The 17,642-nt window shown below is 40.3% G+C and overlaps 1 protein-coding gene across 12 annotated transcripts in view; it reads left to right on the top strand.

The window, feature by feature from the left end:
• RBMS3 (RNA binding motif single stranded interacting protein 3) overlaps positions 1–17,642 on the top strand; it is a gene marked incomplete at its 3' end in the record, with an annotated part of 743,397 nt that overhangs the window by 157,187 nt on the left and 568,568 nt on the right. For 8 of the 12 annotated variants that reach the window (XM_082637571.1, XM_082637569.1, XM_082637573.1 and 5 more), the window contains one exon: positions 6,128–6,300. In XM_082637571.1, coding sequence (XP_082493697.1) covers positions 6,128–6,300 — 173 coding nt within the window. The remainder of the gene's footprint in view (positions 1–6,127; positions 6,301–17,642) is intronic. The other 4 variants (XM_082637570.1, XM_082637567.1, XM_082637566.1 and 1 more) reach the window with 1 other exon arrangement.

Below are 17,642 nucleotides of genomic sequence, written 5' to 3'. Positions count from 1 at the left end.
AATATTTTATGTGCAATTTATAAAGTAAGGCCTCACAACTGACCTCTGAGGTAAGATCATCATCATCCGTCTTTTACTCATGACTAGTTAGTGGTGGCGTGGATTCTCGGCGGGCAATCTGGAGCTCTTAAGCATCCTGTTACCACTGTTGACAGCAGCTATTACGTAGGCCAGTGGCCAGAATGTGCAAATGAATGCCTTTTGTGGGGAATTTTGTCCTTTAGAACTCATTTCTGTATCTGAGCTCTGGATAGGCAAAGTGAAGTGGGGCAGGTTTTCGCCACACTCTGTTATAAAAGGTATAACTGAAGCGATTGTTTTCTACAGTCGTAGTCTCCAGAATGGAGAGGCAATTGCCTAGCATAAAATTGCAAAGCCATCCTGTATGTGGTTCATGAAACGCTGGCTACAGTCGCATGGCTTGCCTTAGATATTAATTTAGCCACATTCTTATTGCTTCCATGGACAATATTCTTCTTCACCCTCATTGGAGACTATTACAGACACTACAGTGATTGCCATGATTCCTGTCACATCCACAGCAGCATCCACCGAGCAAAAGATTGCATGTGTACGTGCAGGCTAAATAATGTATGATTCAAGACAGGAATGTGGTCTGTATTCATTTTTGGAGAGTAAAAGAGTTGCCATGTCAGTCTCACGGGAGACTTTATCCAGGGCTTTACCCTTGAGTGGATAAAAGAGTACAAATTCTCTTGCACTGGAGATGAATAAAAACAAATTGGGGAGACCATCAGCAGAGCAGACTGCTGCATGATGGAGTCCAAGGCTACCCAAAACCACCAGACCAACTGCTTCAGGATCCTGCCAGCAGCCAGACGCTGGGAAGAGGATTGACTGCAGTTTGGCATCAAGGCCTTGTGATTCCCAGACGAGGAATTGCATGCAGAAAATATTTAAAATTCTCTTTGTAAAAGAGTTATGTTTTCAATCACAGGGAGAAGTATGTTTCAGACCTAGTCTGCTGCAAAGGAAATGTGGCAGAGGGTTAGTTACAAAGGGTGAAGGTACTGGGGAAAGAAGTTGAACTTTGGTTAGGTGAGGGGTGTTTCAATGAATAGTTTTAGGCCGTTGAGTTATTGTCATTATTCCACAACGGGGACTGTATTGGCCTTTCAAGGTGAGGGGATGGATCTCTATAAAGCAGTGCCTCCCAACCAGAGACGATGTCCTAACCCCAGGGCACATTTGACAATATCTGGGACATTTTGGGTTGTCACAGCTTGAGGGGAGCGTAGCACAACTGGCATCTAGTGGTAGAAGACAGGGGTACTTTTAAATATCCTACACAAGACAGCCCTCCACAACAAAGAACTATCCTGTCCAAAATGTCAGTAGGGCCAAGGAGGGGGGACGCTGGTTTAAAAGGACCTGGTTAATGTCTGTGCATAACAACACGGCCTTCAGACAGGTGTTCATCCAAGGTAGCCTGGCATTGTATAAAAGACGATTTTTAATGATTTATTTTATTGATGTGTGAACATTTATTTGATGTACCAAATGCTTTCTGTTTAAAAAAATAAACAGGAAAACAAACAAACAAACAAAAACACAACTCACATCCCTCTCCAGTTTATCTCCAAATTACCTAAGGGTTAAAAACACAAATGGGCCGCCCTCCAAACCACACATTTTCCAAGAATGTAGGAGGACCTGGTTGATTCACTTTTCAAACTTGAAAAATGAGGCATATTAACAAAGCACACTAAATGAATCAGCTGCTTAGGATGATCTACAAGCCACTTCATTTTTCTGTTATTAAATAACAAACCATGAATCTTGACAAATGAACCCCCTTGTTTGACATTATTTGAAAAACTCATAACACACTCTCTTCTGATGGTGACTTCCCCTTTGAAATTAAATTTAAGATGGACGTCATTTAAATTCTGATAGAGGGAAAGGGCTTGTTAACCTTCCTTGTGACTGTATGCTGTTAATCATCTTCATTCTTTTCCTCCCCCTTTATACTTGGATGGGCCAGAGCTCCAGGCAGGGTGTCATCCTGCAGAGTTCATTGCAAGGAAGCCTTTTGTGTTTATTGGTGCCCATATCATGAAGAGGAGAGGTTATGTATGTAGTGTTGTGTGGGGCTGTGTGGCTTCTGGGGTCAGATTCCCTAGGTTCAAACTGGAGCTCCAGCTGTGTGACCTTGAGAAGGTCATTTGCCCTTTCTGTGCCTCAGTTTTCTCATTTGTAAACCCAGAAGAAAATGATTTGCCTCATCGGGCTCTTGTGAAGATAACATATAACATGCTTAGCAAGCAGATGGCAAATGTTACCTCTAATTATTTGAATAGTTATTTTAAATATAGCATCTTCCAAAATGGATGCTAAGTCATTTTATTTAATTTCCTAAAGAGGACGCTGGTATGGATTGGCTGATTTTAGCAGCCCCGACATGTGGCTAAGAGGGCTTTAGCCCCCATGTAAGAATCCCTAACAAACCCTCCAAGCATTGCCACCATGAATAAACATCTAAGAAAAATCTGCATACTTGCCAAGCATATGCAGCTTCAAGACAAGCCCTCTATCCCCCTCCTCAATCCAGTACCATCTGAAGACCCTCTTCTGAAAGTCTGCTGTTCCTACTGGTTTTAACAAGCTGACGCTGCAAATTCATGGCAATGCCCTGCGCTGGTACAATTCAGCATTACAATGTTCTGTATCCCCAGACTCTTTAAGTCCTCACCTTTCCTAAATAGGATTTATAAAGTGTGACTTTGATCAATATAGCAAAGCCAATGCTATGTGAGGGGAATAATAGTTTTAACTAACATTTTAAAATGTCTTTCTTAGTACCTCAAAATGATTTAAACGTTAATCAATGATAAAATCACAAATCCATCTAAAAACAAAGAATTGAGAAATCACAGCCACTTTTAATCAGGAAAGTGGCTGCTGTGACCCATTGACCCCTAAAGGTTATCGTCACTCCTTTTTTTCTTTTTTTTTTTTTAAGAGATGCCATAGTTCGGTGATTTGTCTTTGGCAGCCAGAGTATGCAAAACTGCTTTTGCTTTTCACGTATTAATTCAAGCCTATGCATTTGTCAGACATTCTAGGAACCTTCTGCCAACGTTTTGTTGATTACGGAATGTGTATTTTGAAAATGAGTAGAAAGGAAGCAATTTATAATTCTTAAAACAAAAGAATGATTTACAATGTAGACTGCTACCTGAATTGTTCAGCGTATCATCAACAGATAAATGAAAATATTAAGGATTAGCAAGAGTGTTGGCACTGACTCTTAAAAACCTGTGAAGTGATTGGTTCAATAAGACTGAGAAAGTCTACATCTTTCAGTAGAATTTCTAGAACTCACAAACAAGAATAGGGCATAGAAAACCACTTTTCACTGTATGTATTTTTCAAAGGGCTTTTGAAATACATCCTTCTCTACAAGAATCTGGTGATTCCACTACTATTTTTAAATTATATACCTCCTTTCCATGCATACAAGTTCCCTATACTCATCCTAGCTTCGATTCGCTTTGACCGTTTTGTTTTAATTTTTCCCGCTGGGCCCTTTGGAGGGCACGTTTATTGTTTTAGGCACCATGCAATTTACTAAATGGTGTCCGGTTATGGAAATGCTTGCAGAGACCCCTGGGGCAAAAAAAGAATTAAGTCAACACAGATTGATCATCCTGTAGTTGGTGTTTTCTTATTTGATCAGTCAAGGGCTCACTCGGTCTGAACTGGTCCATCTGATCTGTGACACATAAAGCTAGACGCATTTTTCTGGTTCCCTGGTGGTTTTAAAGGCTATGCAGTGGGAAAAACTGCTTTAAACAAAGCCTCATTTTAAAAGAAGCCTGAGTACAGACTGGAATTCAAAGAATTTGGAGAGAGGGGAGGTGAAAGTGGTAAGAAACAGCTTGAAAAAAGCCCTGGGAAATTTAAAAGAATAACGCACAGGAGGGAAGTCAAAGATAAATCCCATCTGTTCTGTTGTGAGATACACAGACCAGGACACTGACTGCTTCAGCAAGGCCGTATTGAACACCTACTAAGTGCAGGACTTGTAAAGAGGTAGAGCTTAAGTGTTCTGGGGTGTCGGAGGAGAGAAGCAGAATTCGTAGGTCAAGAAAGAATATTTTTTTAATCTCAGCCAAGAAACTTTATTCAGCTTTATGCAGATATGACATTCCAAAAGGCAATGAATACCCGTTATTTTATTCAAGTATTGAGAACGGAAGGTATTCTCCCGTGTAATTCATTTCAAATTGTATGTTAAAAATGTTGGTCATAGATTAAGTAATACTGATTAAGTGGTTGAATGCAGCTAACACCAAGGTTTCTAGCATGGAGGCTGCAAGAATGACAGAAAGACGGAAAGCATTGGGTCTTTGTGAGGGGTGGGTGGCTGTGTGGGGAGTGGGCGAGAAGAGACCAGAGGGAATGAGTTACATTTTCACATATTGCATCCAAGAGGCGTTGTATTATAGCCAGTTGGGAATATGGACTGGGGCAAATCTGAAATCCTGGATGGTATAAAATGGATTATTATAGCAAGAAACAAAACTGGACACAGCCTCCTGTCTTTATGAGCTAACTGCTGTGATCAGTCAGTTTTTATTGTGTGGGATGTAGCTTGAGTGTTTATGAAGCTTCCACTTGCTATTGGATAAGTACTCACCTCCTACCCCTGATAAAACAGCTAATGAATCTTCAGGTTAGAACTCAGCCAAAGTGTCCCCACTGGAATCATGCTTGATGCATTCATTGTGTATTTATGTAACATTCTAGATTATAGTTGAGAAAACCTGGGATAGATTTAAATGCTAATATCACTTGCAAGACACATATGAATCACAAATATTATCATTATTATTATTATTTCTTGGCCGTGCCACATGGTATGCAGGATCCTAGATCCCCAACCAGGGATTGAACCCACCCCCCCTGCAGTGGAAGTGCAGAGAGCCTTAACCACTGGACCGCCAGGGAATTCCCATGATCATCATTATTTCTTGTGTTTTTGTTATTGCTAACGCTTATTGTGCACTTACTATGCCCAGGAACAATTTTGTTTGCATTAACTCATTGAGTTTTTGTAAAGACCCTATGATGTAGGGGAGTACTAATTTTATCCTCCTCATATTAATGAGAATGCTGCATCTCAGAGAGGTTCAGGCACCCCAAAGATCACACAGCCAATAATAAACACATCACAGACTCAAACCCAGACAGTCAGTGTAATTTTAGAACTTTTGAAGATATGCCTGTATGAAAAGGAAATAAAGGATAAAGTGTAATATATCTCCTAATTCTGGCATGTATAATTATAAAGATCCTCACATTGCATACTCCAAGTCACTGGGGGTCATCTTATCATTTACATTTTGTAATAACACAGTGTGACAGGTTAGACCAATGGTTCTTTACTGGTAGAGAGTTCCCCACCCTAGGGGACACTTGGCAGCGTGGGGACATTTGGCAGCGTGTGGACACATTTTTGGTCCCACAACTGGGGGATGGGTGCTACTAGAATCTGGTGGGTATAGGCCAAGGATGCTGCCACCAGCCTACAATGAACAGAACAGCCCCGGCGACAAAGAATTATCCTGTCCGGTATGTCAGTAGTGCCTCAGCTGAGACTTTCAATCAGAGTGATTCAAAGAGGAGAGAATAGTAGCTCAGTTTGCAAATAAAGGGCATTCACCATGAAGGAGCAGATTTGGGAATGGGAGAACGAGATAAGATGGAGTCGTTCACTCATTGGTTCACTCATAGCATCGCTATTTATAGAGTGATCACGCTGGAGAGTAATGGTGAAGAAAGCAATATGAGGAAGTTTCTCTGGAGAAAAGGAGGGAAGACGGAGTAGAGGCAAGGCAGAGATGCTTGGCTGTCACAGGTGAGCTGGGCCAGAGCTTCGGTGCACCCAGGAGAGAACTGTGCTAGGCTGACCCAAATGCAGGGCCAGATGGGGGTAGAGCAACTGATGTTCTCAGAAGTACCCCAGAGTAGGGACATGAACACGAGTGTGCATGTGTGGATTGGAGAGGCTGAGAAGCTTGCATTGCTTTCGAGTTGCTCTGCTGGCCTGGGAATAGGTTGCTGGCTTTGTTTTTCCAGTAACAGCCTTTTCTGTTTCCAGCAGTCCTATGCACCAGCTCCCCACCCCATGGCTCCTCCCAGCCCCAGCACAAACAGCAGCAGCAACCACAGCAGCAGCAACAGCAGCGGGGAACAGTTGAGTAAAACCAACCTGTACATTCGAGGCCTCCCGCCAGGCACCACTGACCAGGACCTAATCAAGCTGTGCCAACCGTAAGTGCCCCCCGCCCTCTGCACCATTTCCAACCTCATCCTTGCCCACGTGGGCTCGTCCATATGGGGTTGGGTTTTGCACCCAATGTACCCAGTGAGGAAGACTCTGCTGTAGAAACGGGACTTAAATTTAAGATCTGAGTCCAGCTTGCTTTGGGAATGGAGTTTGTTTGCCTTTGGCTTTGAAAGAGAAGGTTCTTGAACAGAGAGACACAGGGATGCTGGCTGATGTGCATGTATTGACCAAGAAGATGAGGAGCAATCATGGAGTTGGGTCCTCACACCTTGTGGCCGGTGGGTTCTCACACCTTGTGGTTGGTGGGTTCTCACACCTTGTGGCCGGTGGGTTCTCACACCTTGTGGTTGGTGGGTCCTCACACCTTGTGGCCGGTGGGTTCTCACACCTTGTGGTTGGTGGGTCCTCACACCTTGTGGCCGGTGGACTCTCACACCTTGTGGTTGGTGGGTTCTCACACCTTGTGGCCGGTGGGTTCTCACACCTTGTGGTTGGTGGGTTCTCACACCTTGTGGCCGGTGGGTTCTCACACCTTGTGGTTGGTGGGTTCCCACACCTTGTGGTTGGTGGGTTCTCACACCTTGTGGCCGGTGGGTTCTCACACCTTGTGGTTGGTGGGTTCCCACACCTTGTGGCCGGTGGGTTCTCACACCTTGTGGTTGGTGGGTTCCCACACCTTGTGGCTGGTAGGTTCTCACACCTGTGGTGGGTGGAATCAATGATGAATCTCATGAAAGAAACTGTGCTCTTTTTTTGGAAAGGTATTAGTGATGGGGATTACAAAAACTCAGAAGTGGTAGATTTCAGGATGGTCACCTGCTGTGTTGCAAAGCTCTTCTGGTCAGTTCTTGCTTGGTAAATGTAAGTTCAGCCAGGACCAGGTAATTGGAAAATTAGAAGCCTAATCCTTTTGTTTCCTTGAAAACATCTATTTCCAAGTCCAGTGAAGCTATTCCCACCAAAGCCAAGAACCGCACTCACCTAGTTTTATATTTTCCAGGAAATACGGTAGTGATTAAATGCCCTTCCAAAATGTTTTCATTCATCTACTATCTACCAACACTTATGTTATTAACTCTCTTATTTCTGTGCAAATCAATTAAAAGTTTACCCTCCAAATTAAATGAATAGTGGATAACAAATTTAGAACCATAGGCCTGGATTTTTAGATTGCTCTCTGATTATTTTCAAAGTAATATCAGTGCAGCTATTTTTCACTTGACTGTGCACTAGCTAGGTATTTTTAAGTTGGAGGAAACTATTACTCAGTTTTTCTTTTGCTGTTTTGCAATGCTTTTATAAGAAGGTTGAGAGGATATTTACTTTGTAGATTTTCCAACCTCTAAAATATTGGAAGAGGAAAACAAGGCAGATAGTATTTATTTGCTTTTGTTCTGGTTTTGAAGATTGGGAACAAATATCAAAACAACAGGAAGTGGCAGATTAAACAAAATACAAATACATAACTATATAATCAGTTGACAAGGCAGTATGTAGACTAGAGTAGGGGCAACCTGCTCGTATCAACTGCCTTGATTTGTGAAAGATTTAAGACAGAATATTGAAAAAGAAATATTTATTTGAAAGCAGTTAAAAAAAAAAAGAAAGGTTCCAGGGCTAAGATATACAAGTATGTTAGGTTTTGGTCTATAAAATGTTGAGGTTGAGAATTGGAAGGTAAATCACTCAACGTTTTTTAATTTTTTTGTTAGTGTTAGAAAATTCTAAACTATTTTGATAAACAAGGGCTTTGAAAATGTGAAAGATGATGGACTTTATGTTAGAAGCTTCAGATGAATAATCTCCTGTAATGGGTACTGATGTGAAAAAGAAGGCCAGCTATTATCTTTGTGTGTGAATCTTACTCATAAAAAATATTGGTGGGTTTTAAGGAAAGATTCTTTCCCACTTGTTGAGCTTGTTGAAACACAGATTTCAGGGCCCCTGAGATTGCGATTTCACTAGGTCTGGGCTGGAGCCAGAGAATGTAAATTTCGGCAGGTTCCCTGGTGTTGTCATGATGCTGCTGGTGTTTTGAGAAATACTTCTTTTTTTAAAAAAAAAGGCACAACTTAAAGGTTGAGAATTATGTTTTATTGGGCAGACTTGCTGAGGGCTTAAGCCTGGGAGGCAGCTTCTCAGACAGCTCTGAGGGACAGCTCTGAAGAGGTAAAGGAGGAACCAGGAGATACAGGAGTTTTTGCAACAAAGACCAGGTAGTCGGAACATCAAAAGATTACTGTTAATTAAGGAAAACCAGGCATCTCAAGTTAATGAATTTAGTGTTTTCCTGTGTATGGCAGATTCAAGAGTCTGAGCTCATTGAAATCATCCCTTGGAGATGCACCTTAACTATCTAAGGCCAGCATCCTGCTTTTCTTCATCCTGAATCTCCTCAGGATGCACAGGGTGGCTTCAATGGCTGATGGCTTGGTGTCCGCAACCTCTTTTGTTCACTGATGTAGCAGGTGACCTTTTTCATCCACACATCTCTACATTAATATAAAGTCCACTGACTATTCCTAACGCAGAAAATCTCATTAAATATGTGAAGGTATTTGAGGTGGTGTATTATAACCTGCTTGGCCACCGTGTGATCTTGTGGCAAATCATTTACTGTCTTTGAGCCTCCGTCTCCTCGTATAAAAGAGGGTCTGGGTTTGATTATTTCTAGCTTTACCGTAGTACCAGTGGTGTACTGCAGCTGCCTCTGACTGAGGCACCAGAGCCAGTGGTTAAATATTCAGGAATTCCTGAGTGATTTGTTACAGACTCAGTATCTTGAAGTTGGCCATGGTGGGAGTATTTATATCACAGGAATCAGCAAGACCTATAAATGAGGGCTTTTAAAATTCTATGTAGTTTTGTTTTTTGAGAACTGGTTTATGAACATACCACTGATGTAGCATTATACTATGAATTTCTGTATCAGTGTCCATTTCTGCCAAGATATAGCCAGAAATTTATAAATGGAAAGGGTTACCTAAAGTCTGCATTGGCATTTTTAACTCAGGAAAGAGATTTAGTGGCACAAGAACATTATGTTTGAGGGAAAAAATGTTTTGTTTGTGTTTCTTCTGTTTATTTGAGAAATTTAAAGAATGCCAAGGGCACAGAGGGTAGTGGTTACTTGTTCATATTAATTTTTGCTGGCTAATAAGATCTGGCCCATGTTATTGTTATTGTAAAAATGTTTGTGGGTTCTTCAGTTATTGAAGTGGTCTGGACCTGAGGTTTATTGCTGAGATTTGCTTTCCGGGAGACTGAGAGGACTAATGTGACCGGGCAGCATAATGTAGAGGAAATAGCCATGCGCTGAGAGTTTGGGGTTTCATTCCTGGCTGTGCCATCACCTGGGTATGTGGCCCTAGACAAGTGACTTGTCCCCTCTTAATTTTGGTTTTCCCCATGTATAAAATAATTTGTTTATACCTGATAATCTTTTAAATATTTTCTACTTTAAAAGTCTGATAGTTCATTGAGGCCCTCACTAGTTAGCAGTAAAACCTACTCTGGTCACCTTTCACCAATCCCCTTTTACAGTGTTGACAGGGCCACTGCCTGAGCTGATTCAGCTGCATGAATATGACCTGAGAGCTGGGGACGCCTTTGTTAGGGACCATTGTAAGTCCTTTGTAAAATCCTGGTTTCCTCTCTTGTAGTGGTGATGTCTTAGAGGGCTCCTTGCTCTTTTATTTTTATTTATTTTTTTTTTCGCGGTATGCGGGCCTCTCACTGTTGTGGCCTCTCCCGTTGTGGAGCACAGGCTCCGGATGCGCAGGCCCAGCGGCCATGGCTCACGGGCCCAGCCGCTCCGCGGCATATGGGATCCTCCCAGACCGGGGCACGAACCCGTATCCCCTGCATTGGCAGGCGGACTCTCAACCACTGCGCCACCAGGGAGGCCCGTCCTTGCTCTTTTAAATTAGCATTCTTCTAAAGATTCAAATCATCTTGCATTCCTATGACTCATCCAACACTTTAAAATAATGTTACCTACAAAACAGATAATATTTGTAGGTTTCAATTATCTTGCCATCGGGATAAATTTTCCATGGTTATTCCTATGAAATTATAAGAACTTTCAGAGTTACTATTCCCTTATATTATAAGAAATGCAATATTTGCTAATATCCATAGTAATAAAATAATAGAAAACAGACATATATTAAAAAGGCAGAGACATAGCAGATTATCTGGCATTAGAATACAATATCCATATGAATACTAATGAACAGCAAGGAAATGATATTAAAGGAAAGAAATTGCATTACTTCTCAATGCATTATCTGGAAGCAAATTCTTATTAAGAGATTCCATTCACATTTATCATCAAAGCTCCTATGGTTGGATCACATGTAAAGTCAAGGAAAGAAGGCAAGACTAAAGAATAGACATGAAGAATGATTTTACTCTATGGAAAATCTCTCTAGTTATACCTATGTTTTGGATGAATACATGGCATTGTGTGTCTTGTAGGAAATACTAGTGTTAAAGACCTTGTAATGTCTTTTTTTAATTTAATTTTATTTATTTTTTTATACAGCAGGTTCTTATTAGTTATCCATTTTATACATATTAGTGTATATATGTCAATCCCAATCTCCCAATTCATCCCACCACCACCACCTCCCCCTGCCACTTTCCCCCCTTGGTGTCCATACATTTGTTCCCTACCTCTGTGTCTCTATTTCTGCCCTGCAAACAATACCTTGTAATGTCTTTACCTTGAAAAATTTCAAGGAACTTTATTGTGTTCTCAATCAAGAAATTTTCACAGAGCACCTATGTTGCATGCCAGATAGTGTGCTAAATATTCAGTGGTGAGTACATTTAGATAAAGGTCTTGCTTTAGCAGAGATTATATTTTGATAGGGAAAGTGGAAATCAATGAAATGATCATGTGATTCGATATAAAATTGCAACTACAAATGCAAAAAAAAGAGAGGAGCGTGGAAATAAGAGGGTTTGTAACACGGGATGAGACCTTGTTAAGGCAATGGGCAAAGGAATCTCTGAACTAAGATCAGAAGGAGTAGGAATAGGTTTAACTAAATGAGGAAGGAAGGGAAGAGCATTCTAGGCAGAAGGAACTCCATGTGTGCAGAACCAATGGCTGGAGGGAACATGGCAAAGACAAGGGGCTGAGCAAGGGTCAAGTTGTTATAGCAGAGAGAGGGGGTGGAGCCTGGGGCAACATGACCTGGAAACATGGAGGGGGTATGGTGATCCCTTTGTATGTCACGTTAGGAGCTTTGTTTCAATGAAGGAAATCATTGAATTGTAACAAACGGGAAGGTGACAGAGTCAGATTTTTGTTTTAAAAAGATAATTCCGACTGCCAAGTAGAAAAGACCTTACGAGATCAAGGAACAGAGCAGGACAGTTGAAGAGCGAGCTGGAAGCAGAATAACTAATGGTCAGAGAAGAGGGTGTGAGAATTAATATTTGTGGTGGGGGAACAATTACGTGTGGTGAAAGATGTCTTTTTTCATATGCATTCGTTTTTCTATTAAAAAACAAGGACGTTAGAGACAATTAACCAAACGAACTCCAAAAGAAACAACAAAGTAGCACAAAAGAGGACCCAAATTAGTTGATTTTTAATTTTTTCTTACCCTGTCATAAATGGGTCATCAATATACTATTAAATATTTAGTGGCTGCAGTGTTTAAAACATGCAAGGCTGATATAGTGAAAACTGAATATTCAATTGATTATACAATTATATTCATAAAATGGGTTATCAGTTGGAGACTCTGGGTGGAATACTTGAGTTATGCACCATTTTTTTTTTTTTTTTTTTTTTCCGTACGCGGGCCTCTCACTGTTGTGGCCTCTCCCGTTGCGGAGCACAGGCTCCGGATGCGCAGGCTCAGCGGCCATGGCTCACGGGCCCAGCCGCTCCGCGGCATATGGGATCCTCCCAGACCGGGGCACGAACCCGTATCCCCTGCATCGGCAGGCGGACTCTCAACCACTGCGCCACCAGGGAGGCCCTATGCACCATTTTTGCATATCTCAAAAGGGGGATATGGAAGTGAGGGAAGATAAATTTGGCTTAATAAAGAGAGAGAGAGAGAGAGAGCATTGCAACTTCTTTGGACCAAATAAAAGTTTGGTGGTGTAATGATTTTTCACATATTAAGCTCTGTTTCCTACCTCAGAGAAATTGATAACCTCTATTGTATGATTCTAAACATCCCCTTGAAACACACTGAGATTAGTCTTGAAAAGTAAAGGCACCTATTTAACATAATGGACAGAATTTTTAATGGAAAGTAAAATCATTAATGTGTTTACGTTTTCTACAATCTACCTTTTATCTAACCATTCTCATAACTTATAAACTTTAATTAATATAATGCTTTCAGAAAGCCCCGGCCAGATTGCCCTCACTTCCAAGTGATTAATCTGGAATTAAGGCCAGCACCATGCAGGTACAGAGTGAATTGTTCTTTTATAAAGTGAATGTGCTGCTGACAAGGCCGCTTTAAGCAGAATAAAGGAAAAACCAGGGAACTCTAGGGTAGGTGCACACATACTTCCAATCATCACCTGAAGATCAGGAAGTCAGCTGCCCCAGCCTTCATTTTTCTGGGTAAATGTTTTCCTCGCTCAGGCTCTGGCATCCTAACATTGCTCCCTTTAAAAGGAAGCTGTAAATGTCACTTTAACATTTAACGAGAGAGGAGAAGCTCCCACAGTGAAAAGCCAGGGGAACAAAGTAGGAGTGTTTGTACCCACGCTCATCTCCCAGACTTTGACCCAACCCTGCTGGATGTCTGGTTAGGTGTGGACTGAACGCAGAATAGTAAAAGGAGACTCAAGTGCCATCTGGGCTCTGAGTGCAGAGTCCATTATACATGGTGTCAGACAGTTTTGACAAATGCACTGACACAATCAAACCTTTTATCAATTTAGAAAGTAACCTTGTCACAGTAATATGTCAAACTGTTCAGATACAACTAAAGGAAAACAAGTCATCACACACTCCAGAGGAACCGAGTAAATAAGAAAAAAATGTGACTGGAATTTTTTTTGAGTTCTTTCTTCCCATGTCAATGAAGATTTTAAAATTCCCTCTAATAAAACCTGAGGAAATTTATGAGTAGCTTTCACCTGCAAGTCAGGCTCAAATGATGCAGCTGCTTTGGAGGTGTCCTGTATCCGTTTGGTGGCAGGTATGAGGAGGAGGTGAATTTGAGGCTCTTTGAACTCTGCCTTTGTTTCATTTAAATGAAAGAGTGCTTCTAAGGCCCAAATTGGTTGCCTGAATTCAGTGAGTCAGCATAGATGTGATACTTTGTTACATATAATAATTCAGGTTTAAGTACAGTTATGTTTGTGAAGTATGTATTAGAAACCACACAGAGTATTTGGTTTGTAATTCATAAATAATTATCATTAATAACACAGTTATATTTATATAGATTATTAGCATTTATTGTGCATTATATACCATGTGCTCTGCTGAGTTTTTATATTACCTTATTTAATTCTCAAAACAACCCTACAGAGTGGGAACAAAAATTACTGAGTAATAATTGAGTAAACTGAGTCTCAAGCATATTAAGGGGGTTGTCCAAGTCTATACAGCCACCAGGATTCCAAATCCAGCTCTGGCTTCAAAGCCCTTATTCATAACCACTAAAACATTCATTTAATGAGAAGGGTAGCATAAGTCCTGAGTTCTCAAATCCATGGCTGTCCAGGAGAATCCTTGAAGAGGTTTAAAAAATACTGCTGCCTGGGTCTCACCCCCCAGGGATTCTGATTTATCTAGCATGGGGTCAGCTTAGACACTAAGATTTTTTAAAGCCTGCTTAGGCAATTCTATATGTAGCAAAGCTTGAGAATCATTGGAGTAAATAATGCCACACTAACCACAAAACATAAGTGAATCCTCTGTTTTAACTTCCTTACTCTGACTTTTGGAGAATCTAGAAATTTCATAGGACCTACCAATTTACTTTCAGTTAACCAAGAGACTTAAAAATAAATTCTAGGGACTTCCCTGGTGGCGCAGTGGTTAAGAATCTGCCTGCGAATGCAGGGGACACGGGTTTGATCCCTGGTCGAGGAAGATCCCACATGCCGTGGAGCAACTAAGGCTGTGCGCCACAACTACTGAGCCTGCACTCTAGAGCCCACAAGCCACAACTACTGAGCCCGTGTGCCACAACTACAGAAGCCCGTGTGCCTAGAGCCCGTGCTCTGCAATGAGAGAAGTCATTGTGATGAGAAACACACATGCCGCAACAAAGAGTAGCCTCTGCTTGCAGCAACTAGAGAAAGCCCATGCATAGCAATGAAGACCCAATGCAGCCAAAAATAAATAAATAAAATATAAATAAATTTATATAAAAATTCTATTAAGGTAATTGGAAGATGAGTTGTATTTCGATCACAAAATGGGAATTTTAAATTAGGCACATGAAAAATCAAGGTCTGGAATAGGTACCTAAAAGTGCTTTAAAGAATATACTATCCTTCACATAATTTTCATAAGTCAAATATTTCTTCAACATTTCAGTTTTTAATAATGTTTGCACTTAATTGATAATTAAGCAATAAATTCTTCCTATTTTTGACTTGTGTTATTAATCTTCTATATATATTTACTTTTTCTTGCTGCCCCATAGTCTGCTAAATGTAAGTCTACTGAATCTTAAAAAGAAATCAGCATTTTCCAGCATTTTTGGGGCATCCTGGAAATTATTGTCCCACTGATTCATCGACTATCCATTCACTATTGTTTTAATTACTTTGGATGAAGACGATTCTGCTGAATTTTTGAGATTTATTTGAAAATATATTTATTTAAATTGCAGATAGCTGATAATACTTTCTTCTTATTTATTCTACAGATAGAGAAGAGAAAAAACAATGATTAAACCATTGAAAGCACCAGTTAACTTAGGTTACTATGTTGGTGGCAGCACAAAAATGTTGGAGGTGCCAAATCAGGCTTAGAGGTCTGGGAGAGGTGGAATTCCAGACAGATATTTTGATAGTGCTTGAAAATTTGAGGGACTTGGAATTCAAGGGCAGGAATCTGGCAAGTTCAGATGGCATCTTGGTTTTCAATTTGCTCAATGATCTTCTAATTGCTAAATACAGCTGACTGTTTTTAGTACTTATTTTATTTGATCTCTCTGTTACTTGATCATGTTGACTTCACCTTTATTCTAGAAATTACTTTCTCCTTGGCTGGCATACTCCTCCATCCTGGGTCTCCTCCTAGGATTTTGTCTTCCAGCTTCTCCACTATCTGCCTCTTGAATATTTTGGTGTTTTAAAAGTTTAGACCTCCTCTCTTCTCACTCCATAAACTCTCTGCTCTCCTCTACTTAAATGTCAGCTATTCTGATGATTATTAAATTTATATGTCCAGCCCATAGAGGTATACTTTTTTTTAGTCCTAGATCCATATCTCATTATTCCTTGTACAATTCCAAATTTGTATCCCAAGAGCTATCAAAGTCATTGTCCAAAAAGGATTATTCCTAGACTTGTCCCTTCTTCAGTGTTCTCTTTCTCTCTGAATGACAACATCACCCATCTGGTCATGCAAATAAATAATCTTAGGATCACTCCTTTCCCCAACCTAGAAATGGTTTCCAAGGCAAATAGATTTCAACTGCTGGTCTCTTTTGTTTCACTACTGTCATAGTTTATTTACTTATTAATTCCAAAGTATTTATGGAATGTCATCTATGTGCCAAGCATTGCAGATACCTGAAAACCTGGTCTCTGCATAGAACTTGCATTCTAATAGAGAGAGATAATATAAGAATGAATGAATAAAGAAGAAAACATCAGAATATGCCGTGGAAAGGAGGTTGAAAAACCATGAAAAGAAGGTTGTACATAATGACAGGGAGGTTACTATGAACTGAGGAACCTCTTTGAGGTGAGATGTCAATTTCAAGAAGCAACCAGGCATATGATATTCAGAAAGAGTGGCATTACAGATGAATGTGGGAGCTTGTACAAAATCCCAAAGGTGGAAATGAGCTCGGTGTTTTCAAGTAACATAAAGAAGGTTGGAATTGCAAAAGAATAGTGAATAGGGGAGGTGGGGGCGGTAAAAGATGAAGTTAAAGAAAGTATACCAGGGCCAAATCAATAGAGTTTTCTAAGTCAGAGCATGGAGATTGGATTTTATCCAAATTTACTTTTTTTAGAAAAGTTATTTTGACTACTGTAAAGAATGAATTTTAGGGAATGTGAGAGAAGAAGCAAGTAAATGAGCAAAGATGCCATTGTGGATTCCAGGAAGGAAATGGTGATGGCTTGGATTAGGATCATAGTGGTGGAGGAGGTTAGATGGATGGCTTCACAGTATATTTTGGTGAGAGTTTTGATAGAAGTTACTGATGAATTGGATCTGGCAGGAGGGTTAAGGGAAAGAGAAATTAGGGATAATTCTTAGGTTTTGGCTTTAGCATCCAGCTATAGAGTCACTTAATACAATGGGGAGGATTGTGGAAGGAACAGTTTTGAGTGGAGAGAAATCAAGTGTTCTTCTTAGTTTTGTTATTTTTGAGATGCTATTAGACATCTAAAATGAGATACAAGTTCATAGCTTAATATATGACAAGTTTTCAAAGCAGAGGTTAGAGTAAAAGACACAGAATGCAAGTCCTAAGCATTATAAATAGCATTTAAACACATTGTACTGATAATACTATCATGCCTAATATGTGTTAGATATTATTCTAAGTATTTTACATGTTAAGTACTTCATATCACCTGTGTTAATTCATTTATACTTCATGATAACCCCTATTTTAGAGGTAAAAAAAATGACACAAAGAAGTTAAGTGACTTTCCCAAGGTTACATAGGTGGTAATTGGCAAGTCCAGGATTTAAAATAAAGAGTGTGGTTTGAATGCCCTCTCTTAACCATGATTCATACAGAGGGTGTGCACAAAGCAGGAAAAGAAAAGTGGTCATAAACTCAACATTCTGAGAGGAGGAGAAGCCAAGAAAGGAGTTTATAAAGGAACCAATGAGATAGAGGAAATCAGGAAAGCAAGAGAGTGATATTATAGAAGCTGGGAAAAGACAGTACCTCAAGAAGTCAGAATGATCGAGGGTGTGGAATACTGTTGAAAAGTTAAGAAATGTAGAAGAAAGAGAAATAGAGAAGTTACATTTGGTTTTGGCATTGCCAAGGTCATTGGCGAGCTTGACCAGGACTGTCTTTGTATGGGGTAAAAGCTAAAAGCCATTTGGTGGGCCTTTCTTTAGGGTCATTACTTGACAGTGCTTCCAAGTGAAAATGCCTCTCTCTCCTTTGTGCTTGAACTATGCCTA

This window comes from Mesoplodon mirus (assembly GCF_964341445.2).
Source record: "Mesoplodon mirus genome assembly, chromosome: 12".
In the NCBI taxonomy this organism is placed as follows: Eukaryota; Metazoa; Chordata; class Mammalia; order Artiodactyla; family Ziphiidae; genus Mesoplodon; species Mesoplodon mirus.
Note: the sequence above shows the minus strand (reverse complement) of the source record. Positions and strands in the feature narration are given on the sequence as shown.